This window comes from Emydura macquarii, unplaced genomic scaffold (genome assembly GCF_026122565.2).
Source record: "Emydura macquarii macquarii isolate MOO-44397 ecotype Brisbane River unplaced genomic scaffold, CSIRO-AGI_Emac_v2 contig_2636, whole genome shotgun sequence".
NCBI classification, from domain to species: domain Eukaryota; kingdom Metazoa; phylum Chordata; order Testudines; family Chelidae; genus Emydura; species Emydura macquarii.
The window spans coordinates 46,617,361-46,642,775 of NW_027132773.1; the positions used below are offsets into that span (position 1 = coordinate 46,617,361).

Sequence of the window (25,415 nt, forward strand, 5' to 3'; positions counted from 1 at the left end):
GGCTAGGTAATGTAGATGTTTGATACACTTCTATGTATTTTGTTTAAATCTTGGCTAGCTAGCTGGGAAGTTCAACACCACAGCTTTGAGATTGCCTCATCATAGTCCATACTATTGACATACACCAACCATTATATATTAAACTATAAGATATCTATGACTTATAGTGACTGAGCTCTTTGAATCTATCTGTTTAGCTTAACAAAGAAAAGGTAGAGGGATGACTTGATTGCAGTCCCTAAGTACCTACATGGGGAACAAATATTTAATAATGGGCTCTTCAATTTAGCAGAGAAAGGTATAACACGATCCAATGGCTGTTAAGTGTAAGCTAGACAAATTCAGACTGGAAATAAGATGTACATTTTTAATTGAGAATAATTAATCACTGGAACCGTTTACCAAGGGTTATGGAGGATCCTTCCTCATTGACGATTTTTAAATCAAGATTTTTTTTCCCCCTAAAAGATATACTCTAGGAATTATTTTGGGGAAGTTCTATGACCTGACCTGTGTAATCCAGGAAGTCAGACTAGAATTACGGTGATCTCTTCTTGTCTTGAAATCTTTGGATCTATCTGTTATCACAACAAACCTAGAGTGCTGTATATGCTGGTTGTTTAGCTAAGAAACTGGGGTATCAAGTGTTGCAGTTCTTGCTTGGAGGGATGATGACCCCCACTCTCCTGGTTTCCCCGCAGTGTTGGGTTTTTAAGTTGTAGAAACCAAATGATCCCCTCTTCTTTTTGGCAGGAGAGGGTGAAATGCATGGAAATACTGACCAGAACTCAACAGAAAACTCTGTTGAGGAGGATAGGAGAGGAGCCTAATTATTAGCAGTACCTTTCTCCCCATCAGCAGTCTCTTCCATACAGTATGTTAGTTTGAGGCTCCAAGGGTATTTGGAAGGAGGATGGGGCAGAATAGGAAGGATAACCACCTCTCCATGGCACCTTCATGCTAATACGCAGAAATTCCAACAGCTTGCTGATTTCTGAAAAGCTGCTTCGTGGCTTCTTCCTTCAGGGATGAGGGGATAGTCCAGGAATCAATGGGAAGCTAAAGGAAACTGTGCTGATGTTGGTGGTCATGATGTAGAGAGACATCTCTTCCATGGAAAAGGCTCAAAGATCTGGGGAATTTTCCTGGAAATGAATATTTTGAGATCACTGGGCTTTGAGGGCTGCACCCACTTTCTTCTCCACAGGAAGACATACCTGCCACACCCAACAACATGATGGTTTGGGAACCCTACAGCCTCTAAACCCCACAGAGTTTTCAGAGTAATTTGTTGGTGCCTCCTGGATTTTCCTTGTAGGGAATGATATGATCCTTAATGAAGAAAAACAATAAGCCACTCTCTGTTTCCAACTCTTGTGAGACTGATCAAATTGTGGTGGTTCATATTGAAGCTCCAGCACCTGGAGTCATATTACTTTGTGAGAAGCTTAGCTTTTATTGTCAAGTATGCTTCTAGTCCACAGGAATGAAGCTTGAATACATATCTCCATGTTGTACAAGTTCAAAAATCAGAGGAGAGAAAGTACTGAGCTGTTCTTGGAAAAAAATCACAAGCTTTTAGGCAAATGTCATGATTTTTTTGGGTGGAGGAGAAGGGGGAATCTGACTCTTGGTTGCTTGTTTGTGTGGGTATTTTTAAAACTCTTGGGACTGGCAGCACTGCAGTTTCAGCCAAAAATAAACCATATAATACAGACAAAGTCAACACAGTCTCTTAAAAATGTTGGCATGTCAGCTGTAATAGGTGTGCTCAGCTTAGTCAGCTTCCATCCCTTACCTATTTATAGTTTTAGAATGTATTTTTTACCATTGAAAGTGAAAATACGTGAGGTTTTTGGGCAGCTTTATTTGTTTTCCTTTTTCTGCAGACTTGGATTGCCTGCCCTGGGCGTGTAGAAGCTTAAAATGTCTGGAATATCAGCCAACACCTAGACATAAACATTCATCAAACACAATATGTGCTACATTTTATGATACTTTTTTTCTGTTTGTAGGTTACCCTTGAAGTTGAAACTCCAACTCAGATTTCTTTACTTGATGAAGCATCTGGTGAGGTAACCATTTAAAAACATGTACTTTTTAATAACCAATTTAAAGTTTTAAAGAATTTAAAGTTGGTACTTACATTTATTTTTTTAACTTTTTTGCTCCCTTTTACTGGATAGAAGTGAGAGATTCTCCATGCTCCAACCCATGTTTAGCCACTTAGACACCTTTCCGTGCTGCCCCCCACATCTGGATTACTTATTCTTCCATTTTTCCCCTCTCGGCTTAGTGGTCTGTCTTTCTCCCTGTTGTATCTGAGGTCTTCAACCTATTCTTTCTTCTTTCAAGACTTTTCTATTCATGAGTCTTCAGTGCTTCTTTCTTAGCTCATTTCAACACTAGTTGAAATATATGCGCATACACACAACACTTTGGCCAGCAAACCTTATCCAGGGACAGAACAAATTCTGAAGGCACAAGGGAGAAGGGGAGTATGATTTGTCTTTGAGCATCTGTGGGAGCTTTAATCAGCTACTTGAAGATGACAGAACAATCACTGCCGTACAGGGTCTGAGACCAGGATGCAGGGCAGAGGAGACACCCTGACTTTTCCAAGAGCATTGTGAAGTGGTTTCATAGATCAGTACATCGCTTTGGTCACTGTCACTTCAGCTGTCACCAGTATTGTCCCACAGCCTGAAACTAACACTAACCTGTTTGTCTCTTGATTTCTAGAAAGAAGATATAGTGGTGACACTTTTACCAGCTGGTCACTGCCCAGGATCAGTCATGTACGTGCTGTCAACAGACTCTGCATATTTTTAAATGTACAGAACAGTTTTGTAGACATAGATTCCATTTTTCTAGCTAGAATAAATTAGTGAAGATTAATTGCTAATACTTACATTTTTTAGTATTATTATGACTGCACCCAAACGCCCCATTCAGGATTGGAGCAACATTGTCCTATGTGAGATCTATAAACCTAAAGAACCTTGCTTTTTCTACTGGTTATATGATATGTATATTCCTAGGAGCACATTACTTTGCAGTTGCTATGTCCTGGAATCTACTTTTATGAACAGATTTTTTTCCTGTGTGCATTTTTGTCTTTTTGCAGATGCCTTTTTTGGGCTTTGGTTTGGAAAATGTGATCTTTAGGAAATCAGTTGGGAACTTGGATCAGTTGGTTTCAATTACCTAGTTTTTATTTAAAATTTCATATTCTGTTAGATAAAACTGTGAAAGCAGTTTCTGCACACTGCCCCTTTATTTTCCTTCCCCAAAAAAGCCTCTTTGTTTGCTGCGTCTTTAAACATTACTAAGTCCGGCTTTGAACAGTAGTATGAAGTCACAGCAGCTCTATCAACTTGGTCTGGAGGCAAGTGGTGTAGAACAATAGTTTGTTCTGTGTGGAGGAGTAAGAAAACAAGGCAAAACTAGGAATTGTCATACATCAGTTTGATTTGTCTTGAGTTGTAGGTGGTTCCCTGCAAACAGCCAACTCCTGCTTCTGTTGAGGTCAGTGGGTATTCTGCCATTGACTTCATGGGAGCAAAATTGGGTCCAAAGAACCCGGCCCTGAAAGGGGCCGAACATTTGAGCTTCCTGTGATTTCAATGAGAGTTTGGGAATTCAGCACATCTTTTTCAATCGAGGCCAAGATATTTCTAGATTTTTAAGGCAAAAAGGAAGAGGTCAAGTGATATAGAAGCTACCACATTCCTTGGTGAATTGTTCCAGTGGTTAATTCATTGTTAAAAATCTGTCTTACTTTCAGTTTGAATTTGTATAACTTCAGTTTACAGGCATAAGTAGGTTCAGTGGCTGGGTCTGCTAGATGAACTAGCCCTCTAGCATCAAATATATTCTCCCTATTTAGGTACTTATAGACTGATCCTTAAGTTTCTTAAATCTTACTGCAAGGCATTAATGAGGGGTGTTTGCTTGGGGAAGATGGGACATTCTGACTGCTCTTAAAAGAAAGAAATGCTACATTTAAACTGCTGTTTCATTTGTGTGCGTTCTCTAGTTTTTCCTTGTTTTAAGATTTTTTCATTTGTCCCAGTGAGAGAGACCACGCTTTTCCCCACTCTCACAAATAATACCTTTGATTGCTGCTGCATTTTAAAAAAGCAATGCAAGAACTTAGTAAAATAAAGCATCCTCTGCTCCATTGTGATATTAAAATTAAACCACAAGTTCATCATAAGTTTAGCTTCAATGGTAAATTTCTGCGACTGGTTGTTACAATATGCACTTGGTCCCAAATTCTACCCTTGCTAATACCCATGCAAACCCCATAGTCTGCATTAAGGTTGGACAGGTGTGAAAGCAGACTTTGATTCATTGGGCCAAATCTAGTATTCCTGTAGTTCAATGTCAGTGAAATTACTCCAAAGATAGATCTGGACCATTATCTTTACTGCATCATGGGCTTTCTCTGAAACTCTGCATTTATACAGATTTCTCCAAGTAAAGTAATGTTAGAGCCCAGTACTGCAGTACTTGGTGTTGTGAAATTAACTACTGTTTTTATTTCTAGGTTTTTATTTCAAGGTCAGAATGGCACTGTACTTTATACTGGAGACTTCAGACTAGCAAAAGGAGAGGCAGCCAGAATGGAGCTCTTGCATTCAGGGACCAGGTACAAAAATTCATAAAAATCTTAAATTAACTTCTGGTGAGACTTCATCTGGGTGTGAAATTTAGAAAGACCTAAAAGACTCTAGTAATGGACATTCAGGACTTACGACATCTTTTCCTTTCAACTCCCATGTAATTTGTGGTTTTAAAAATGTAGTCATTAGAGCAGTGTTTCTATGATGACTGACTCTTAAATCATTTCTAATGATTCTACATTGGTCTTGATAGGGAGATTGCTTTCACAAACCCCAAAACGGCTGCCACAGAAGCTATAGTAGAACCCCAGAGTTACAAACCCTTCTGGAATGGAAGTTGTTCATAATTCTGAAATGTTCACAACTCTGAACAAAATGTTATGGTTGTTCTTTCAAAAGTTTACAACTGAATATTGACTTAATACAGTTTTGAACCTACTGTTGAGAAAATAAATGCTGCATTTAGCCACCTTAATTTAAATGAAACAAGCACACAGTTTCTTTGTCACATCTTTTTTTAAACTTTTCCATTTTTTTTGTAATTTACGTTTAACACAGTACTGTGCTGTATTTGCTTTTTTTTGTATCTCTGCTGCTGCCTAATTGTGTACTTCGTTTCCAAATGAGGCATGTGGTTGATCCATCAGTTTGTAACTCTGAAGTTCTACTGTAGTTTAAAAAGCTCACTATATTAGTATTGTAAAAGTCTATAGAAGAATCTGAAATAAGACTCAAATTTAACTTTACTGTGCTGTAAAATGTTCTAATACAGTTACAAGTATTGCAGTTTGAGATGTAGCTTATTTAAAATTTCTTCCGTTGACTTAATGTATTGAACCTCTGAATCCGTGACTTTGATGACAGCAGTGTTAATGATAGTTTTGCATGTGTTAAAGAAAATGTTGGAAATCCCTGTTTCACAAATCAAAAAGAGTCCCATTCAGTTACGTCACATAATGTCAGACATCTAAAAAATGATAGTTATTGTAAGTGCATATTTACACATGCTAGAAATTTAAATACTACAATGGGTGAACTTGAGTGCCTCGTATTAAATGAGGATATTGATATAATAGGCATCACAGAAACTTGGTGGAATGGGACACAGTAATACCAGGGTACAAAATATATTGGAAGGACAGAATAGCTCGTACTGGTGGAGAGTGGTACAATATGTGAAAGAAAGCATAGGGTCAAATGAACTAAAAATCTTAAATGAACCGAACTGTACTATATAATCTCTAAGGATAGTAATTCCATGCTTGAATAATAAGAATATAGCAGTAGGGATATACTACCTGGCCAGGATGGTGATAGTGACTGTGAAATGCTCAGGGAGATTAGAGAGGCTATAAAAATGAAAAACTCATTAATAATGTGGGATTTCAACTATCCCCATATTGACTAGGTACATGTCACTTCAGGATGGGATGCAGAGATTAAAGTTTCTTGACCTTAAATGACTGCTTCTTGGAACAGGTAGTCCTGGAACCCACAAGAAGAGAGGCAATTCTTGATTTAGTCCTAAATGGAGCACAGGATCTGGTCCAAAAGGTGAATGTAACTGAACCGCTTGGTAATAGAGACCATAACATAATAAAATTTAACATCCCTATTAAGGGTTGGAATGCCAAAGTAGCCCACCATGGTAGCATTTAATTTCAGAAAGTGGAACTATACAAAAATGGGGACCTTAGTTCAACAGAAATTAAAAGTACAGTGCCAAAAGTGAAATCCCTGCAAGCTACATGAAAACTTTTTAAAGACACCACAATAGAGGCTCAATTTCAATGTATATCCCAAATTAAAAAACATAGTTAGAGCACCAAAAAAGTGCCACTGTGGATAAACAATGGAGTAAAAAAAGCAGTTAGAGGCAAAAAACGCATCTTTTTTAAAAAGTGGAAGTTAAATCCTGTTGAGGAAAATAGAAAGGTGCATAAACTCTGGCAAGTGAAGTGTAAAAATATAATTCAGGAAAGCCAAAAAAAAACCCTGGAAAAAAAGCTAGCCAAAAACTCAAAAAGTAATGGAAAATATTTTAATTACATCAGAAGCAGGAAGCTGGCTAAACAACCAGCGGGGCCACTGGATGATCAAAATGCTAAAGGAGCACTCAAGGAAGATAAGGCCATTGCAGAGAAACTAAATGAATTCTTTGCACCTGTCTTCAGGGCTGAGGTTGTGAGGGAGATTCCTAAACCTGAGTCATTCTTTTTAGGTGACAAATCTGAGGAGCTGTCCCAGATCGAGATGTCATTAGAGGAGGATTTGGAACAAATTGGAGACAAATTTGGAGATAAATTAAGCAGTAGTAACTCACCAGAACCAGATGGTATTCACTCAAGAGTTCTAAAGGGTCTCAAATGTGAATTTGCAGAACTACTAACTGTGGTGTATAGCCTATCATTTAAATCAGCTTCCGTACTAGATGACTGTAAGATAGCTAATGTGACGTCAATTTTTTAAAAAGGCTTCAGAGGCGATCCTGGCAATTACAGGCCTGTAAGCCTAACTTCAATACCAGGCAAATTGATTGAAACTATAGTAAAAAACAGACTTATCAGACACATAGATGAACACCATTTGTTGGGGACGAGTCAACATGTTTTTGTAAAGGGAAATCATGCCTCACCAATCTACTAGAATTCTTGAAGGGGGTCAACAAGCATGTGGACAAGGGTGATCCAGTGCATATAGTGTATTTGGACTTTCAGTAAGACTTTGACATGCCTCACTAAAGGCTCTTAAGCAAAGTAAACAGGCATGGGATAAGAGGGAAGGTCTTCTCCTGGATCAGTAACTGGTTAAAAGACAGAAAACAAAGGGTAGGAATAAATGGTCAGTTTTCAGAATGGAGAGACTTAAACAGTGGTGTCCTCCAGGGATCTGTAGTGGGACTAGTATGTTCAACATATTCACAAATGATCTGGAAAAAGGGGTAAACAGTGAGGTGGCAAAATTTGCATATGATATAAAATTACTCAACTCACAGTCAATCTGTGGAACTCCTTCCCAGAGGATGTTGTGAAGGCCAAGACTATAACAGGGTTCAAAAAGAACTAGATAAGTTCATGGAGGATAGGGCCATCAATGGCTATTAGCCAGGATGGGCAGGGATGCAAAACCATGCTCTGAAGTGTCCCTATCCTCTTTGCCAGAACCTGGGAATGGGTGACGGGATGAATCACTTAATGATTACCTGTTCTGTTCATTCCCTCTGGAGCACCTGGCATTGGTAACTGTAAGAAGACAGGACATTGGGCTAAATGGACCATTGATCTGACCCAGAATGTCTTTATCTTTAAAACCACCAATAAACTTGTCTCTAAACGTATAGTGTGTATATTCATATTGCATGTAAGGGCTGAGATTAGTAGTTTCCCCAATGACATAAATATTACTATAAGTAATAAATATTGTTCAGACTTTCTCGGACCCTATATATGCATGTTAGTCTATTCTCTAAAATAGAGAATCTCAGAATAATAGTATAACAATATAATATCAATGTATTGCATTGCTATTCTAACATCTATTTTATATGGCGTTTAGACTACAATGCTGAAGAATTGCTTGCACTCTTGCCCAGTCTGTGGGCAATCAACTTGTTACTGTAATCTGAGTTTAGAATCTGGTCTCTTGACTCACCTTTTTCCATAATGTGAATTTTTTTTCCCTTTATCAAATAGACAGAAATTTTTGACTATCAGTCGATGGGACACGTCTTGGTATCGCGATACAGTATTTGATCTGACTATATCGCAATTCTCTTTTTCAGAGTGAAAGACATTCAGAGTGTATATTTAGACACCACTTTCTGTGATCCCAGATTTTATCAGATACCAAGCAGAGTAAGTCCAATCAAAGCATTGGGTTGAGGCACATAGAGCCATTGATGTAATTAAGCAGTGTTTTGTCTTTATATAATCCTTAAAGGCAACAATTTTTTTGGTTAACTAAAATAGTGTTTTAGTTTCAGCCTTTTTGTGCGGGTGACCCCCTTTGGACTTAAAAAAAAAAAAAAAAAAAAAATCACGACTCTCCTACTAGAAAAATTACAACCCATCTCAAATTCAAGGCTTCAGCCCCTTGCTGCATGGGGCATGAGGCTTCAGCCATGCGGGGCTCAGGGCTGAAACATGTAAATTACCTTTGTGGGCCCCCCCTGTGGTGTGGGGCCCCAGGCAATTGCCTTGTTTCCTAACCTCTAACACTGGCCCTACATACAATCCCCCCTAAACCCAGCCCCACCCATGGGGGTCAGTGACCCCCCAGGTTGAGAAACACTGATCTGAAACATTTCTGAAGTCCAGTGACTTGGATGCATCTACAAAGCTAAACACAAACTTTTCTAACCTTTTTAGGAAGAATGTTTAAATGGGATATTAGAATTAGTGCGAAACTGGATCACTCTGAGTTGCTATCATGTTGTATGGCTAAATTGCAAAGCTGCCTATGGATATGAATATTTATTCACAAACCTCAGTGAAGAACTTGGAGTCAAGGTAACACTTTCATAATAACTGCTTTATAAACAGAACTTCAGTGCTGATTGTGACCAGTATACTGAACTAGAAAATGCCCATTCAGAGGACTATTGCAGTATGTGAAAGGTGTACACACTCTCATTCGCTATACTAATGGTAACCTGGTACATGAGTTTTTGTGGTGCATAGTAATAATGGCAACTAAACCACTTCAGTGGCTGCTATCTACTCAGACTTCTGGGTTCTACAGTCAGAAGTGAATCCTGATTCTCCAACAGACATGTTCTACCCTTTACCCCAGGCTCGACAAACCCCAGGCACCAGGTCACCATGGTGCCTAGAAATTTAATTTTGGTGCCTATTATTTCTCTGGGGGGAGTGGCCACTGCACTCTGGCCAGGGCGCCAGTGTGTCCATGTGGCAGGGCCTGGAGGGGGGAGCGCTGTGGCTGCCGCGCTCCAGCCAGGGCGCCCCACCGCTGGGCCCACGTTGTCTGGCTCCTCAATTTTTGGGCTGGCTCCTAGCTCCAAAGCAAACTTTTCGAGCCCTGCATTACCCTGTGGCAGCCATTGAATGCCCTGTAAGGAATTCTGTGGTGGGGACTTCCTAGACTACATATGACAAGTGAGATCCTGATATTGATGGGCAGTGGATGTCACTGAGCATGCTCAGGGAGTCCCTATCCTTCCTAGAATACAGCTACCTATTGTAGATGTTAGCCAACAATGTACCAAATCCTGTCCTTCCTTGCCCATTCTCCTTTCCTTGGTCTCCGTCAGTTCTTCTGGTGGCAAATTTACTCCTTAGGAGTGGCTATTGATGTAGTCTAACTCCAGATTGTTAAATGCATGGAGCTACTTACAAGACTAAATATTATTATATTTTCTTTAGGTCCATGTGAACAAGCTGGACATGTTCAAAAACATGCCGGAAATCCTGTACCATGTTACCACAGATCGGCACACTCAGATTCATGCATGTCGACATCCACGGGTGCGTACCATTTTGTAAATCAGTTGCTAACTTTCTTTTAAAAGAGAGTGATTGCAGACACTAATGTTTACAATATTAAGCTTCTCAAGCAGTGACAGTCCCCCGAATGAGGCAAAGAATCTGGGACAGAGTGGCAGTTCAGTACTGAGGGGAGTAAGAAGCTGAGCCAGTATTTAATGGACTAAAGTAAAGGAAATGCTAGTCAAACAACAACAAAATCTTAGTTTCATACTTAAACCTAGTTGTGTCACTTCATGGGGATACCTAGGGCTGTGAGGCACCTCAGAAATCCCCTGCCCTTAGCGTGAGGAAGCCTTGTCTGTGCCTGCCGGTGGTCAGCTCCACTGGCAGCACAAGCACTTCCCTCTCAGCTACACATGCTGCGTTGTCTCTCTACAGGTTAGCAATTGGCAAACTCCTACCCTTAAGCCCTCCAAGCATGTGCCTGGAGCGCCCAGCCCCTCATCCACTGGACACTCATAGCCCAGTATTCACAGATCCACTGCTTCCAAAGAAACAGTACACCCCAGCTAACCAGTTCCATCTCAGATCACCACTCTGCTTACCCACAATGCTTAGAGGTATTTATAGTGAAATCAAGTAGAAGTTTATTTAACAAGCCACAGAGATTCAAGTAATAGCAGGTAGAAGTATTGAAACAAATGGTTATATATAAAATAATTTAGGTTTTAGAACCTTGACTTAATTACTAGATAATGTCATGTTTTGTAGAGTAATGCTCGCTTAAAGTCCTTTCAGTGTTATTCAGCCAGTCTACTTTTGACCCTTCCTTCATAAGACAAACAGGCAATTAGCTTGTCTCCTTGGTGAAGGATCCAGGATGTCTTTTGGTACTACTAGACCTCTCAGAACAATCCTTTCTCCTTATTCCTAAACAGGACACCCCCTGATTGTTCTTCCTGTGGGTTGGCTTTCCTTGTTGATTTTGCAATCTCTTGATTAGCATCAGGTTCATTATACAAATAGACATGTGGAGAGACATAAAAATACGCATATGACCAGACAGGGAGATAAGCATCTGTTACCACCTGCCAAAAAGGCATGTTCCCGAGGTTGTCACCTCCTGATGATCTGTCTTAATCCCAAATCCTTAAGAACATAATGTTCTGTATAGATGGGTAACTCCTCAAATATTACCTGAACATACATTTTGCAATGATTATGATTATGACCAGTGGGCTACTAGCTCTCGGTAGAGACCTTACATGCCACCCTTTGGTGAACTAATATGCATATATCTGACATGGGATTCCTGTAAAACCCTCTGCACCCCCTGTGCCCTCTGCCAGTTGACACCAATGGGTTCTGGGTGTGTCTAGTATCCAGAGTAAAAATCTCATTTTAAATTTGTGGATGAGGAAGACCAAATTCTAATGAAATGGGGTGAGGGGGTTCAAACTATCTAGAGTCATAGTGTTTAATGCCAGAAGAGACCACCAGATCATCTAATCTGACCCCTGTATATCACAGGCCAGCAACGCCACCCACATGCTAATTCCAACAACGGAAATTAGACCAAAGTATACCACAGGAGATTAAACTATTGTAGGCCAATGCACACAAAACAGAATATATGACTACCTGCTCTGTGGCCAAGTGGTGTATGAGTGCACTTGGTCAAGAAGCCCATGACCCTCAGAGCCGAGTACAGCATCTTCAAGCTGAAGTTTTGAACTGGAGAAGGATAGATGGGATTAGACAGCATGCGGGGACATCGCAGGCAGGGCCCAGTACCACATCTGAGGAAGCCAGGCTGATAATGAGAAGCAACCAAGATGGGATGGAGGGGACACAGTCTTTCAAGACTCTCGTTCTAATAGAGGTGGAGGAGGTTTGTTGGCCGTTAAGAACTACTTAAATGACATAGGTATTGAAAAGACACGATTGCATTGCCTCTGTATTTCATTTGTCCCTGACAGGATGATGACTATCTTCGAGGGAACAGGTTGCCTTGTGGAATGACTTCCCAAAATGGAACCCCATTGCGCATAATTAGTCTCAAACCTTCCACAATGTGGTTCGGAGAGAGAACAAGAAAAACCAATATAATAGTAAGGTGAGCAGTGTGTTCTCAACGCGTTTGGGCTACAAATAAAACCATTACTTGGGTGCTCACTGATGCTTTGCCTGAGTTGTGCTCAGCTATTTAGTCATCTCTGTAATTTGAAATAATTCCCAAAATCTACTTAAACTGTAATTGAAATAAGTTTGGCAATTTTGAGTTTGCTTATTGTAATAGAATGTGCTTACAGAGCAGTTAACTGGTGAGTGATCAGAGGAGTGCAGTTGAGGGTGCATGTTCAACAGACCACTATGTTGTGCCTTAAAATGGATTTCCTCAGGGCACGCTTGTTTCAGTTTGATAGTGTTCACTTACTGATAAGTAGCTTGCAACTAACAGGAAAAGTAGCATTTATTTTGCCATGTCTGTTTGTAGGACCGGGGAGAGTTCGTACAGAGCTTGTTTCTCTTTTCACTCCTCTTACAGTGAGGTATGTACAATGGTGTTTGCTTCAGGAATGAATGTTAGAAGTCCATTTTGTTCACTTTAGAGTAGGGGATGTTGTGTTCTGATTGTCAAGGAAAAAACCCTTTGGTACAAGCTGCCTGGTGAGGAGAAGGACTGTGTGTTGAAAAGGTAGGGATCAAGGCACTGTAAAAGCAATCATTCTCCAACGTAGTTGTGGCAGGCCCATGTTTAATCCTGCCCAATACCAAGGCTAACATCATTTTCTCTAGCAGTTATCTGTGATTGGGCCACTACTATATATAAGCCTAGCTGTTTATTTTAATGTTACAGAATATAAGACAAAACTTGCATTTCTTATGGGAAACATCTAGTTACTGTATTTGGCTTGTTTGTTCTTTTCAGTTGTGCTGTGGAGAGAACAGGGCACACGACTTTTCCATATCCTGACTGCCACCGTTGATCTAAATCAGTGGTTTCCAAACTGTGGGGCATGCCTTCCCAGTAAGGGCGTGAAGGAATGTTTGGGGGGCACTGCAGGGCTGGAGCCAATCCCCAAGAGGGGGCGGGGAGGGAGTGCCACGCTTCTAGCCCACCCCACCACCAAACCAGTTCTGCCTGCGGTTGCAGTTCCACTCTACCTCTTGCTCTGCCCCCAATCTGGCTCTGCTCTCATCCCCAGCTGCAGCTTCACTCCACCCACAGCCTGGCTCTGCCCTCATTCCCTCTTGTCCCCAGACCAGCCTCACCTCTAACCCCAGCTCCTCCCCCATCCTCAGCTTCGTCTTCAGCCCAAGCTCTGCTGCTGAGGAAGCCTTGGCTGAGCCGTAATTGGCGGGTGGGGGGCCATGGACAGATCCCGTTACTGGGAAAGGGGGGCGGGGGATTATGCGACTAAAAAGGTTTGCGCACCATTGATTTCAGTTGTGCCATAGACCATTCCTACCTCTGTGTTATCACAGCATTTTGCACAGGATCATGAGGCTTAATTTAAAAGGATAATACAAATGTTTCTTCCACCATTTAAAAAAAATCAAGTTAATGCTGACAAATAACCATCCAATCATGAACCAGGACCTACGCAATAGAGGACAATTCACTTCCCTAGGGAAGTAAATGTCAGTTTAAAATACCGGTGTGACGTTGGCCTCCCAAGGGAGCCATGCTGAGATAGCTTAAACAGGCCAAACTGCAAAGAATGGAGCAGGCAAAGCCCAAAATACTGGTGGTTTTTCTTCCATAAAATAGACAAAGCCAGCAACAAACAACTTCTGATCACTTCACCGGTCATTCAGAAGACAAAACAGTTTCCTTAAAACTACCCAGCCCTTTGGCTAGCACCCAGACAGCCAAGTCAAATGTGATGGGGATTACTGAAAATCTTTATCCATCATATGTAAAAAAAGGTTCTACCAATCCCAAAGGATTGGATACATTACCGAACAGGTCAATGAATAATTCAGATCTTACCCATATGCACGCTTAAAGCCAATGCTTCTTAACTAAACTAATTTTTATTTAAAAAAGGAAAGAGTAATGGTTAAAAGGTCAGTATACATACACAGATGAAAATAAATAAAGCTATTAGGTCAGTTTCAAAGTAGAGATGATAACTGAGTTGCAAAGTTCTTAAATTGCAAAGTCTCTGATATTACCCAGACAGCTTGGGGGCCATCTGACCTTGTTTAGTCCAAATATAGTCCATGTTCAAATTCTCCTATGAGAATTAGCAGGGTGATTCCTGCCTGGTTTGGGATCCCAATCTTGTGATCCAAACTTTCCCTGACAAGCATGGACAGATTTGAGATAAAAAGGATCAGTCCACTAGAGTGTTTGTTTATAGATCCCTGCAGGCTGGCTGATATCTTCTTGACAGCAGGTACCTACTTGAACAATTAATAGATGATAACAGATGATTACTTGTGGCTCTGAAGTAATTGGCCATTTACAACCATTCTCAGGTATTTACTACTCAAACTTCAAAAAGAAATACAAATAATGGTATTGTTACATTCAAGTTCCATCTAAATGTTAATATGTTCCTTTTGAATTCTTAATCAATAGACCAGTGATAGACAGGAAAGCAGTTTATCTACATTGCTAACCTCTAATAAGATATATGTAAACAAAATCAAATAACTACCAACAGTACACTTGCATATCAAAGCTCTAGTCTACTTGTAAGGAATGACCCTCATTACCATTGTATTTTCCTATAATATGTCTTTAAAGGTCAGATTTGGACCATGCACTTGCAAAGCTGCTTAGTTTTTTCTGGCATAGTGTCACAACCAATGAGATGGTTTTAAAACAGTAAAGGAAGGGACAGGGAAAATTTAATTAAAAACAACCCTAAAAAAATATTCTGTGTCTTCTTTAAATAATATTCTAATTATCCACTTTTGGTCAATTCTGAGGCTGTTGGGGGCACACATCCTGTGGTGTGTATGTGCTTTGATCTGCATTGCCATGGTGTAGTTTTAAGAATATATATATATATATCAGTGTAAGTAATAAGCCATTCTTTTCCCCTTATTTAGATTAAGGATTTCTTGGGTTATATTTGCCCTGTGAATGTGTATCCCAACGTAATTCCAGTGGGTTCAACAGCAGATAAAGTTGTAGAAATGTAAGTGTGGTTCAGTTGTCATGTGTACATTCTGCTTTGTTACTATTCTTAAACTTGGGGCATGTGTAATTTACACCCACTTCTTATATATTTGCATTGGATATACTCATTTTTAGGCATCTCCTTTGACGCTTTTATGCTAGCTGTTTTAGGGACATTCCAGTCCCATGCATGTAACTCATTATTAGGGCCCTACAAATTTCACGGAAGTGAAATATTGTCACGGACCATGGAAATAAGCCCTTGCCCATAAAATCTGACTCCCCCTCTACCCCGTGCTACTTGGGCTGGGCTGGGGAGGTCAGGACTTGTCCTTCCCCTCCATCGCCGCTTTTGTGGTGCCTTCCCCTGCTTCAGGAAGCTCTGGGGCTGAGCAGCAGTCCCACAGCAGCCCCAGAATTTCCTGCCGCTGGAGGAGGCTTGCGGAGGTGGAGGTGGGTCTGATCTCCCCAGTTCTGTTGGGAGCGCCCCAGCCGGGGGCTCTTAGCTGCTAGTCCTGGCCAGGCTGGGGAGGGACAGGACTTCCTCTTTCCCTGCATGGCTGCTGTTGGGTACCTCTCCCAGCTGCAAATAGCTCCACTCCCTCTCCCCGCACTCGCTTCCTGTCCCCGTCATTTTGCAGATGCAGGGGGAGGTGTCGTACAGGGAACTGCCCTCCCTTCCAGATGCAATTATTAGCTTGTTTCAATAAAAATAAAAAGAGAGGTCAAGAACTTGACAGGATGAATTGATTGACACTTTACAGAAGTAAATCCCAGTCAGAGCTCCATTTACTGATTGGTAGATACGGCCATTGGGGCAGATTTGTAGCGTAGTCATCTCAATTGGCAGCCTACCGGAAGGCAGGTGAAATTACTTCAAAATGAGTGTCCAAAGTACTCAAAAACTTCTAAAACCATTATTGCAATGCATCGTGTGAAAGAATTTGGAAGCCATATTCTACATGCTGATGGTGACAAACTGTTTTGTGCAATCTGCAGTGTTTCGTTGGATCACACACGTAGGGGCAATGGTTCAGCGCCACTTACACTTGGAAACTCATCAAAGCTGAAAGAGGGCTGTGGGCAGTGCATTGCTGGTAAACGAAAAGTTAAAAAAACAAAAAACAATTGTATCTCTTTTTAAGAAGATGACAGAGAGCTCTGAGACCCGTTCTTTAGCTAGAATGGAGCTGGTGGATGCATTTGCAAGTGCTACTATACCGTTGGAAAAATTTGACCATCTAAAGCTGCAGAGGAGTTCATTCAACAAAATGTACAAAGTGTCATTCGCTTACCAAATGCAAGTAAGCTACACCAGAGCTAACTACCTTCCAAAGGTTTTTTCCTACACATTTTGAGGAGATGAAGTTTCAAATTAACTCATGTGAGTCTCTTGCAATTATTTCGGATGAATCCACAGATGAACAAGACAATTACGTACTGCATGTTTTGTGTGATTTTATTTCTGACAAGGCCAAAGATGTACAGACAGGAAAGCTAACAGAGCTCGCTGACTGCGTTTATTGGATGCTGTTAACTACGCTAGTTTCTCAAGCGATAATTAAAACCATTTCAAAAGATAGTGAGAACTCTGACAAAGTATCGGTTTTCATAAGCGACAAATGCAACTTACATGACAAAATCTTTTGGATCTGTTCTTCAAGGTCTAATACCAAATGCTGTCCATATTTCATGTAATGCACATATAATTTCTTTTGTCGGTGACAGGTGGAGATGTGAGCTTCATAAAGCTAATAAAATGGTCAGTTACATTTAAAAAGTTCTTTAAACACTGCCCTAGCCGCAAACTTAGATACAAGCAGCACCTTGCAAACATGACTGATATTGGGGAACAAAAAATTGCACCTCCCCCAGAGCCACTTATTACTCATTGGAATTCCTGATTTCAGGCTGTGAAATACCATACAGCTCACCTGAAGAACTACTCTGTGTTCGTCTCAGAAGAGCTGACCTGGCACTGAAAATGCAGATTTTAACACAACTTTCAACCCTTCTAAACAATGCTCAGCTGAATGAGGAAGTTAAGTTTCTTGCCAAGAGTGCCACAAGACTGAAGGACTTAATCACTTGGTTTGAATCTCGACATGTCACAATCCACCAAGCTTACAACAAAGTAATGGATGTACTGTTCTGGGCTGAAGCACAGTCGGGGAAAAAAATCACTCTGACAACACTGAGTTAAATGCCAGGGCTCAGCAGGTGTTTTCTTGCATGGCAAAGAAGCTCAGACAATACCACTGCTATGCCAAGCGATGTAGCAAAAATGGCTGAAAAGTTTCAACAACCTGCAGCAAGGTTGCTAAAAGCTGTGTCTTTTTGATCCTGCACAAATGCACTTGTTGGTGGATTTAACCTCGCTTTGTGCAATTCCTGGCTTTGACAAGCAGTGGTGTACCGAGGGTCTCGGGCACCCGGGGGCCAAGCCTACATTGCACCCCTGGCCTCACGTGCCCCCTCCCCCGTGCAGGGTGGGAGGGGTCCCAGTGCCGACCCCCAACTGCCCTGAGGAGATGGGGTCTGTACCTGCAGGGGAGGCGTGAAGCATGGGTGTGGGCGCAAATGTAGGTTTGTCTCTGCCACCTCCCTCCTCGCCGCACTTACCTACCACGCGGCACCCGTCTTCCCTGCTGCAGCGGCAGCCCCGCAGCCTGGTGCTGGTTGGATGGGGCAGCTTCACCCCCTTGGCCTGGTGAGGGGAGGTGGACTGGCCCTTCATGACATGCGTGGGGGGTGGTGCTAAGGGGCACCCCTCAGAGCCTCCTGTGCTCCCCACCTGTCATGAAGGGCCAGCCCGGTGCTCCCCTTCTCCCCCACATTTACTCACCGCTCCAGCCCCACAGTCTGGTGCCAGCTTACATGGGGGGAGAAGGCCCTCCACAACGCACGTGAGGAGGGGGCGCGCAGGAGCAGAAGTGGGAGCAGCCGCCCCTCACCTCAGCCTCCTCTGCCTGTTGTGAAAGGCCGGTCCAGTGCCCCACACTTACCCGCCACTCAAGCCCTGCAGCCCGGTGCTCTCTCAGATGGGGTGGCCTCACCCCCCCAGCCTGGGGGCACTGGGTCAGCCCTTCATGGAGGGTGGGGGGTGTAGGAGACTGAAGGGTGGCTGCTTCTGCTCCTGCACCTCTGCCCCATGTTGGATAGGGCCTGCCTTCTTCTCCCTCTCCTCCCCCTCCTCCCCGCCCCCCTCCCCAGGCTGGAGGATGAGGCCACCCCATCCAAGCCAGTGCCGGGCTGTGGGGCTGGAGCAGCAGGTAAGTGCGCTCCGGGCTGGCCCTTCACAACGGGTGGGGGGCGCAGGAGGCTCTGCGCCTCCTGTGTGTGGTGAAGGACTGGCTCGTGCACCTCCCCTCTCCCCACACACAACCCCCCCCGCCCCTCCCCTTGGTACATTACTGTTGACAAGAATTTTAGACTGGAGATTCCTGCTTACAAAAGTATCAGGAAAGAAGCGGAGTGTCGTTTCCCTGTACTGCAGTTTTGGAGCTTCGTGCAAGGCAGAATCCCCACCTCGCAGGGCTAGCTCGGCGCTGTCTGACAATTCCAACAAACTCCGTGAATGCAGAGAACCGTGTCTAAACATGGACTGGTGTTTTCAGTGCAGAGACAGAATGAAGAAAGACACAGTCATTGGATGCTCCGTGCTGACATTCAGTTAGTGACATTTGAAACCAAACTTTTTTTTTTTTCCACTTGCTTTTGTTAACCTAAGGCAGTGGTTCCAAGTTTGAAGCTACCAATTGAGATCACTACCCTACAAAACTGCCTCAGAAGCCCATAGCTACCAATCAGGGAGTTGAGCCCTTGAATGGTGTTTGCTGCTGTAAAGTGTCAATCAATAAATCCTGTCAAGTTCACATGACCTTTCTTTATTTTATTGAAACAAGCTAATAATTGCATGGGGGGAGGGGGTGCAATTTACAGAGTGACCCCTCCTCCCATGGCTGCGGAGCGATGGGGGCAGGAAGTGAGTGAAGGGGGGGGATGCAGAGCTTTCTGCAGCTGGGAGAGGTACCCAAGACCAGCCATGCAGAGCAAATCATGACATTGACCAATTTTCAAATCCTATGAACGTGAAAGTGACCAGAATGGACCTTAAATTTGGTAGGGCCCTACTCATTATACCTTGTCTCACCCTTCTTCGTAATCCTACTTTAGAGAACTCAATACACTTCCTCTTTTTTTATTTAAATCTCCATAGGGACTTGAACTCCCAGCCTGTCTGTACAAAGTGCCAGTGTTCCCTACTATCACCAGTGTCTCTTGTCTAGGCCCTCCAGCTGAGCAAATGCAGTTGTAGGAAGAGCTCTGCAATGCTAGCACAGAAAGCTAGTGTTAGAGGGGAAGGGGCCAGGGTGAGGAGCCTGATCTCTGTTACAGAGACCCTTTTACAAAGAGACATGTTTTTTATTCAGCAGTATTGAGTTTCTCCAAAGTCCGGCTTGAATCCCCATCTTCCTTTCCTCCTGCCCCGTTTGCTGAGTAGAGGAAGAAATGGCACCTTTGTGGCTGGTGCACGCTTAAATGCATTTCACTTGATAGCATCAGGAGTGCTGCTGTGATCCTGCTGAACCATATGCAGCCTATAAAGGAAACGACACATTTTTACCTCCGCTCCTAAAATCATTAGTGACTTTAGCACCTTTATTTTAGTAGCTAGCAGGAAATGAACAAAGCAGTGGTGTTGAAAGAGTTAACCAGTTTTTCTCCTAAACTTCTTGGCAAAGTATTATGCATGTCTGAAGAGTTCTAAAGATACGTTTTCCTTGTTCTTCTCAGCTTAAAGCCATTATGCAAGTCATACAGTATACATAGTGAGCCCAAATATAAACCACTTGGAACGCTGAAGAGATCCAGAACAATGGACATAACAGACACAGGTATGGAGAAAGAAGACCCTCTGAAGATGGATGGGTCTGGCAGAGGAGACACATTTGGAGTCAGTGAATCATGCATGTAACCATCCTGTTACTGTAATTGCGGTGTCAGGTGGAAGTGATATTTCTGGACACCTCCATCTGATCAAGCACAGGCAGCAAACAAGGACTGACAAACATATCAAATGATATTCTGCTGACTCTTTAGCATGTAGCTACTCCTGATAGGTGCCTTATAAATGCCCATGAAGAAGGAAAAATATAGATTCAAATGAAGTTGGGTTTCAGGTAATGCCAGATCAACAGAGGACTGAATCTTTGTAAATCAGAAAACCTGTGATTGAGGTTAAACCAGGTACTCAACTACTGTTACAGGTTCTAAAGCCTATTACCAAGTGTCTGGCCAGATGAGGTCACTTTTGTCTTGATGTATTAAAAATAATCCCAACATTATTTGAATTGCAGTGATTTACTGCACTTCCAGTTACAAAACTGCACTCTCCATTTAGCATGAATGCAGCTGTTATCTTTGACTCATAATAATTATCCTGGTACTTGTGAAATGGGAGTTACAATCAGGAACAGCAGCAGCTTTTAAAGACAAATACTGTATCTGAGCCACACCATAGTGTTTGAAAAGCTGTATTTAAAGGGCTGTCCCTGCTTTCACAATTTGTACTCTGTACAGCAGCTTGTTAAAGGCTAGTTCACAGTTGAAATACATAAGCCCTTTTCTTAATTAAAAATGGTATAAAAAGCCAGGTAAGCCTTTTATTTATCAAACTCCCCAACTGATTGACTTTTCCAAATAGATTTCAATTCTACCTGTGACTAAAAGACTCTGGTCACAAATTTGACCAAACTTGTGTCGCTCATTACAAGACATGCAGTCCTTTTAGGTATGTGAAAGGACTGGAGGAGGGAGGGCGGGACTTCTTTCCCCTCCTGTGCTCACAAGCAAAATAAGCTGTTAGCTAGTGGATGGAACCACCTCTTCTCTTGAAACTACTTTCTGAGACAGTGATTGCTTGTTCTGTTCCCATGACAGGCTGATCCTACAAATACTTATGGCAAACAACACCCAGGGCAATCCCACTAAAGTCAGTGCCGAGTCTTAACCATTAAAATACTTAAACCAATTGTGCCCATTGGCCAAAAAGTCCATGATGATGGTTGTGATAAAAGTTTGTTTACTACATCTTAGAAATAATACAAATCTGCACAGTCTTCCCCAAGCATGATAAATTGATTGACTTGGTGTCTGTCTATAGATAGAACTCTGTTTAAGTAATGGAATTTGATTGTGTATAAATATTCCACCGAGTTTTAGTCCCTATGAATCCCTTTGCTAAATTCTGAGACTGCTCATTGTAATTCTGGTTGTTCTTGTCTTGACAGATGAGGGCCGTGATGATCTCTTTGATACAGAATTGACTGCTGTAAGGCATAAGATTCCAAAACGGCAAGTGGAAACAGAGCTGCCTGAGATAAAAGCTTCATCTGAAAACTCTGAAGGAAACCACAGTGAGAACATGGGAAGTTACAAAGCAACCACTATGCCTATGTCTTTGCAGGTAGACTTCATAGACTGTGAGGAATCAAATGGTGAAGATGATGATGATGAAGAATCTGAAAAAAATACAGTTCTATCCCATAATCCAGACTCCACTTCATTACCGGTAAATCCAAGTGAAGACGCTCATTCGGGCTTGACCTGTGTGCTTACTAGTGGCCAGAAGGAGTCTAATGCAGATATGCCACAGTGGGATGTTTTCTTTAAGCGAGATATTAAAACTACAGAGGATAGTTCTGAAAACGAGGACCATCTCCCATCTTCCACAGATGCTGGTAGGTCCCAGTCACCAAACTTGTTCAGTGATTCAGATAGCTTAAGCGATTCTACCCACATCTCCTCACAGAATTCTTCTCAGTCAACCCACATATCGGAGCAGGGGAGCCAGGGCTGGGATAGCCAAACAGACACAGTACTCATCACCTCACAACAGACACATGGTGTGGATTTCAGCTCTTTGAACAAAGGTGGGAGCAGAGTTACAGTTTCTATGTCACATTTCATGGCCATGGATAATCAAACTGAATCCCGTAGGTGGAAGCCTTTGGACCAAAATGCACCTTGCCCAGGTAATATTGACTCTGATTTGAAAGGCAAAGACCAAGAGACGAATGCAGAAGCTGGTACTGCTCAAACACAAAATGCAGTAATTGAAGTAAATAATGAGAAATCGAAGATGCTTGATCCAGGTCTGGAAAGAGACTCTCAGAGCTCCTCTGACTTTGAAATCCCTTCAACCCCTGATGCTGAGTTACCTAAACCAGAAAAGCTGCGCTGTCTGTATAAGAAGCTAGCAGCAGGGGAAACAATATACTGAGTGAAGGGAATCTCTCCTGAATTTAGGAGCTTCTCTTTAAAATACAGACACACACACATGGCACATGATTCATCATACTTATCCCCAATGTTCTGTTCGGGGACAGACTCAGAGTAACTAGCAGTAACATGTTGCATATTGCATTTCCTTTGAAATCTCTCACCATGGCTGTAGAGACACTTCAGATATGCAGTACATTTTTCCTCCTCAATGAACACCTGTAAGAGAAATGAAACTGCTGTACGTGGTAGGAGGAAAACACTGAGCTGACCAACTGAAAAAGTTAACAAAGTGATCTTAGGTTGGTGAGACTTGCAGGAGTGCAGTAGCGAAAGGAAGGACAAATGGACCAAAGAAAGTGAAGACAGGAGCAGTGAGTGAAATTTAGTTGAGTGATGTCAAGCTGCCTTTAAGAGTTAGCAGGTAACTCACCAGATCTTTGAATTTGCCTTGGATGTGAACATATTTACAATCTTTATAAAGCTATTTTTAATAAACTTTTTATAAAACTCTTAACTCTGCATATATTTAACATAGGAAAGTACTTTGCTCTCTGAAATAATCAGTTACACTTGCTACTCCTTAGTCAACAGACTAGGAAAGTAGTCTTAGAAATATACTGGATTTTGCTTACTTTTAAAAGGCCTTTAAAATTAGTTGTATAGCAAATAGTTTGGACCAAATCAGCAACTGTTGTTAAGGTCAAAAGGTAGACTTTTGGCTGTAAAGTACCATTTAAGTGAGATGTTGCAAACTAATTGTAAACATCACCTCCTGCCCCCACCCCCTCGTCATTAGTCTTCCACAGCTCAGCTTTCAAGAAAAAAGTTCCGAAGTATCTATCTCGTGATTTAAACATCTCACTGAAAAATATTTCCTAATGTTTGTTTGTTTAAACCTTTTTCATACAAGATAGGTTTTTCTTATTCTTCCATTAGGTGCCTGGGACATGGCCACTTGTGTGTATGTTGTTTGGAAAAGATCAATTTGAACCTGTCCCTAAGTGAATTGCAATGTATAATCACCATAGTGCTGGGATCACCAGTTTTGTCATCCTTTGTAAAGTTAAAGACTAGAAGGGACCATTAATAGATCTAGTTTAACCTTCTGTATATCACAAGCCAGTAAACTTCAGTAACCCATGTATTTAGCCATACACAAATTATTAGGCTCAAGTATATCTTCCAGAAAGGTCTCCAGTCTTGAGCTGATGATTCCAAGACTGAGAATCCATCACTCCCCTTGGTAGTTTCCAGGGGTTAGTGACCCTTACACATTTTTAAGTGTATCCAATTTAAATGTCTGGCTTTGGTTTCCAGCCAGTGGTTATGCTTTTTTGGGGGGAAAGAGCCCTTAACTACCTAGTCTCCCTGTGAAGTTACTTAAAATATAATCACCACCTCTCATTCTTTTTGATAAGCTGAATGGCTTGAACTCTAATTCTCTCATTGCAACACATTTTCTTCAGCAATCAAATAACTTGTGGCTTTTTTCTACACCATCTCCAGGTTTTAGGTGTTTGACAAAATCTATTTTCTATAAAACCATGGCACTAATTGTATTCCTGTCCTTCAATGAAATGACTCCTGAATCAACTTTTCTGGTTTGCCCATGATTGATGTCATGCTAACTGGCTTGTACTTACTGGTGTCTTCCTGCTTGTCCTTTAAAAGTGGCACACTAGCAATCTTCCAAGGTGTATTTTTTAAATATGAAGCTCTGTTCAGCAAATGCTCTAAATAACAGACTTGAGAGACCTTTACTGTGAACCTTAAGTGGCTATGTAAGTAACCCTTGCAACTACCCCCCAAGTTTTTCACCCTTAAAAACAGATTACATGAACTAGTAGCCATGTACCCTCTGCTCTGAGGTAAGAAGCTGTTTTAGCACTTTTTTGATTCTACTAAATGCTGGTTTTAGACCTTTTTCTGAAGCCAAAGGTTGCCTGCTTAAATGGGTCTTAGCTCAAGAGACAGGTATTATTCTTCAATGGACAGGAGTTATTCAGGCCTTGGAATCTATGGTGTTAATGTTTTGAGGGGGAAGTGAAATAGAATCTATGAGCGTGTGTGCCACAGGCCTCTGCTATAGCATAGAGGGGTATAAAACTAAGACCCTGCCCCTTTCTGGAGTATCGGATAACTTTGAATATGAAGTGGGACTCACTACTCTGCAGCTGGGGAAACAGCAAGTACAACAGAGCACTTATGCACAGGAACATGGACTTTAAGAAAAAAAATGTTCTGGGGGTTGTAAGTTTTCAGGAAAAAGTTAACTAAAACTGGACTAGGAGTATGAAGTTGTCAGCAGGAACTGGTCAGCGAAGCTTTTTTTTAGGGGTGGGCATGGTTTAGCTATGGGATCAATTATGGTCAAATACACAGCCCTGGAGAGATTATCCCATTGTTGCTCTGAAGATAAGCCATTTGTTTCAGAACAATCTTCGTTGCCTCCTGAGGACCAAAGAACACTACAGTGATGAGGAAACAGGAAGGGAAATAGATGTAGGGGTTTTTTGGTCTTCTGTTTCTCATGCTTTTAAGAGCAAGGGTGGTTACACCTATCATGTCTCTGAAGAGGAAAACTGTAAATCTAGAGCCTTCACACAGTGATGTTTAAGTTATGGAGAAGTCTGAAGGGTCAGCACTGGTTCCATTATCAAGGCCATTGGAGGGTGGGTGGGGGGGGGGGTCTCAGGTCTCTCACAGGTGGTGCTAGACAGATGATCTGTATGCTGAGAACATACAGAGAGATCTTAAGCTAGGGACAGTGCCTACACCCCATTCAGCCTCTGGTAGCTTAAAGCACCTTATAGATTCACCCTTTAGCTACTCTCACCCCAGTCTAGTGTTTCCCCTTACGATGGGGAGTTCAAGTAAATCTGGGACTGGCAGACAAAACCATACAGTGGGACTGATACT

At 41.9% G+C, this 25,415-nt stretch overlaps 1 protein-coding gene across 4 annotated transcripts in view; it reads left to right on the forward strand.

The window, feature by feature from the left end:
• Positions 1 to 23,597, forward strand: part of DCLRE1C (DNA cross-link repair 1C) — a 32,164-nt gene extending 8,567 nt beyond the window's left edge. For 3 of the 4 annotated variants that reach the window (XM_067564567.1, XM_067564564.1, XM_067564568.1), the window contains 11 exons: positions 2,016 to 2,075; positions 2,743 to 2,798; positions 4,553 to 4,654; positions 8,410 to 8,482; positions 8,996 to 9,136; positions 10,010 to 10,111; positions 12,052 to 12,188; positions 12,570 to 12,624; positions 15,140 to 15,228; positions 20,007 to 20,107; positions 21,503 to 23,597. In XM_067564567.1, coding sequence (XP_067420668.1) covers positions 2,016 to 2,075; positions 2,743 to 2,798; positions 4,553 to 4,654; positions 8,410 to 8,482; positions 8,996 to 9,136; positions 10,010 to 10,111; positions 12,052 to 12,188; positions 12,570 to 12,624; positions 15,140 to 15,228; positions 20,007 to 20,107; positions 21,503 to 22,494 — 1,908 coding nt within the window. In that variant the 3' untranslated portion in view covers positions 22,495 to 23,597. The remainder of the gene's footprint in view (positions 1 to 2,015; positions 2,076 to 2,742; positions 2,799 to 4,552; positions 4,655 to 8,409; positions 8,483 to 8,995; positions 9,137 to 10,009; positions 10,112 to 12,051; positions 12,189 to 12,569; positions 12,625 to 15,139; positions 15,229 to 20,006; positions 20,108 to 21,502) is intronic. The other variant, XM_067564565.1, reaches the window with a different exon arrangement.
• Positions 23,598 to 25,415: the final 1,818 nt, after the last annotated feature.